Below are 2104 nucleotides of genomic sequence, written 5' to 3'. Positions count from 1 at the left end.
ATTGGCAATGGTATATAGATTTATTAAGGTAATCCCATATATAATAAAATGGATAATAAAAAAAATTTTTTTTAAACAAACAAACAATTAATCAATCATCGAATTTAGAGAAAGAGAAAAAGTTATAGCAAATTATAAAAAATCAAGTCCGAAAGCTTTAGCAATGGGAGAATTAGGACAACCAGATAACAGAACAGTTTTACCTTTTCCAAGTACTACAGCAAGAGAATATGGTTGGTTAGCATCTAAAAAAGAATTTCAACTTGAAGTTTATGGTACTTATTATGATAATCTTAAAACAATATCAAATTCATCCTATGATGATTCTTCGTCCAATTTATATGCAAACTCACAATTATAATTTTATCTTCTCTTTCCCTTCTCAGACCATTTTACCATTTATTAATAATTTATATTATGCTTTTATTATTATTATTATTATTATTTTATTTTTTTAATTATTTTTTTAAATATATATTTCGTTTAAAAAAAAAAAAAATCAAAACTAACTTATTATTATTAATAAAAAAATATATATAATTTCAATATAATGTATATATATAAACATATAAAATAATTAATTGTTAATCGACAAAAACAAAACAAACAAACAATATACAGGTACACATTTTTTTTCCTTTTCAACGATAACACTATATATATATATATATAAAGTGTCAAATTTTATTATAAATGATATTTTTTTATTATATTATTATAAAAAATATATTTTATTCAATTGTGTGTCTTTTTCTTTTTCCTTTCTTTTATAAATCTTTCACATATATATATATATATAAATAAATAATATTATATTCGAATAACAATGATATTACAAAACAAAAAATAAATATAAGTGTGTGTGTAGAAGGAAATTGTATAAAATAACTTATTAAAATGATTGAGCATTTAAAACGATAAATACTGATTTAAAAAAGGTCCATGTTACAATGCAAAAAATTTTCCGAATACCAATATTAATAATAATTAGTAATAAGGCAGTAATGACTGACGGTACGCGCGTTAATCAAAATGGCGTCGTCCCGTCCCGTGGATTCGCGAATGAAAATATAATTTTCGTCATTTATATTATTAATTTCGATATCGATCGTAGATTTTTTTTTTTTATATTATCACAATCCATCTCCCATGGCCACGATTATATTCGATAATGCCGTTCTCGCATCGGATTCTTGAAATGATTGTAATACGTCCATGGCTTTGTTCGAATGTACTTTTTTGCAATTTTTTGTATCCTCTATGGCCGGACTATCGCTTATTATTTCTTGAAGCTTTAAATCGTTAAAAAAAAAAAACTCGTTAGCTTTTTTCAAATAATAATTTAAAAAATTTGTTAAAATAATTAAGATTTTAAATTACTTTCGTGTAATCGACGTCGAAAACTGATCCTTTTCCCTTTTCGATTTCCCTATAAAGGCTCGGATCGTATTCCAAATGGAGAAGAACGGGAGCCGATGTTAAATCAAACGGATTTCCTTTCGAATATTGAGATTCTGGTAAAAATGGCTCTAAATCGAGACAAGCCTAAAAATTATAACATTTATACAAAAAAAAAAAATTTTTTTAAATAGAAAGCGTAAATAAAATTCGTCATGCGAAGTAAAAACAACTTTAATAGGTAAGTGGAAATATTACGTAATAAATAAAATTTATTTATTTATTTATTTACCTGCCACGCAAGAGCTAAATGTTTACCAAAACAAAATCCTTGTTCTTGAAATTTAGGTCCGTGTCCTCCCAATTGTAAAGTACCCTGGCACGATTTACCTAATAGGCTACCAGCTGATAAAACGTTTCTTAAAGTCCATTCTTCCATGGCCGTACCTGGAGGTCCTTTGAATATAAATAAAACATCGTCAATATTTCTCAAACTATTAATTTTTTTTTCTCGGGGAATATCAAAATTGTTTTTTTCGAATACCTGGTGGTGAAGGCATCGGATTATTTTGTTTATCTCTCGGCCCTATAAATTCTCCTTCTGTTAAATCTCTAATTGCTGAACTCATTAATTCGACCAACTGTAAAATAGAAAGAGATAAGTTTTCCCTTTTGTTGTTGCAAAATTATTTCCACACACACACAC

At 26.3% G+C, this 2104-nt stretch overlaps 1 protein-coding gene across 1 annotated transcript in view; it reads right to left on the bottom strand.

Annotated features, from left to right (window-relative positions):
• Positions 1–1133: 1133 nt before the first annotated feature.
• Positions 1134–2104, bottom strand: part of Phum_PHUM287700 (hexaprenyl pyrophosphate synthetase, putative) — a gene marked incomplete at both ends in the record, with an annotated part of 2399 nt that continues 1428 nt past the window's right edge. Inside the window, 4 exons of the mRNA XM_002426917.1 lie at positions 1134–1292; positions 1381–1545; positions 1691–1854; positions 1943–2039. Of these exons, the coding sequence (XP_002426962.1) occupies positions 1134–1292; positions 1381–1545; positions 1691–1854; positions 1943–2039 (585 nt within the window). The remainder of the gene's footprint in view (positions 1293–1380; positions 1546–1690; positions 1855–1942; positions 2040–2104) is intronic.

The sequence above is a fragment of the Pediculus humanus genome, genomic scaffold, assembly GCF_000006295.1.
Source record: "Pediculus humanus corporis 1103172107667 genomic scaffold, whole genome shotgun sequence".
Taxonomy (NCBI): Eukaryota; Metazoa; Arthropoda; class Insecta; order Psocodea; family Pediculidae; genus Pediculus; species Pediculus humanus.
This window is presented reverse-complemented; position numbering and strand designations above follow the sequence as displayed.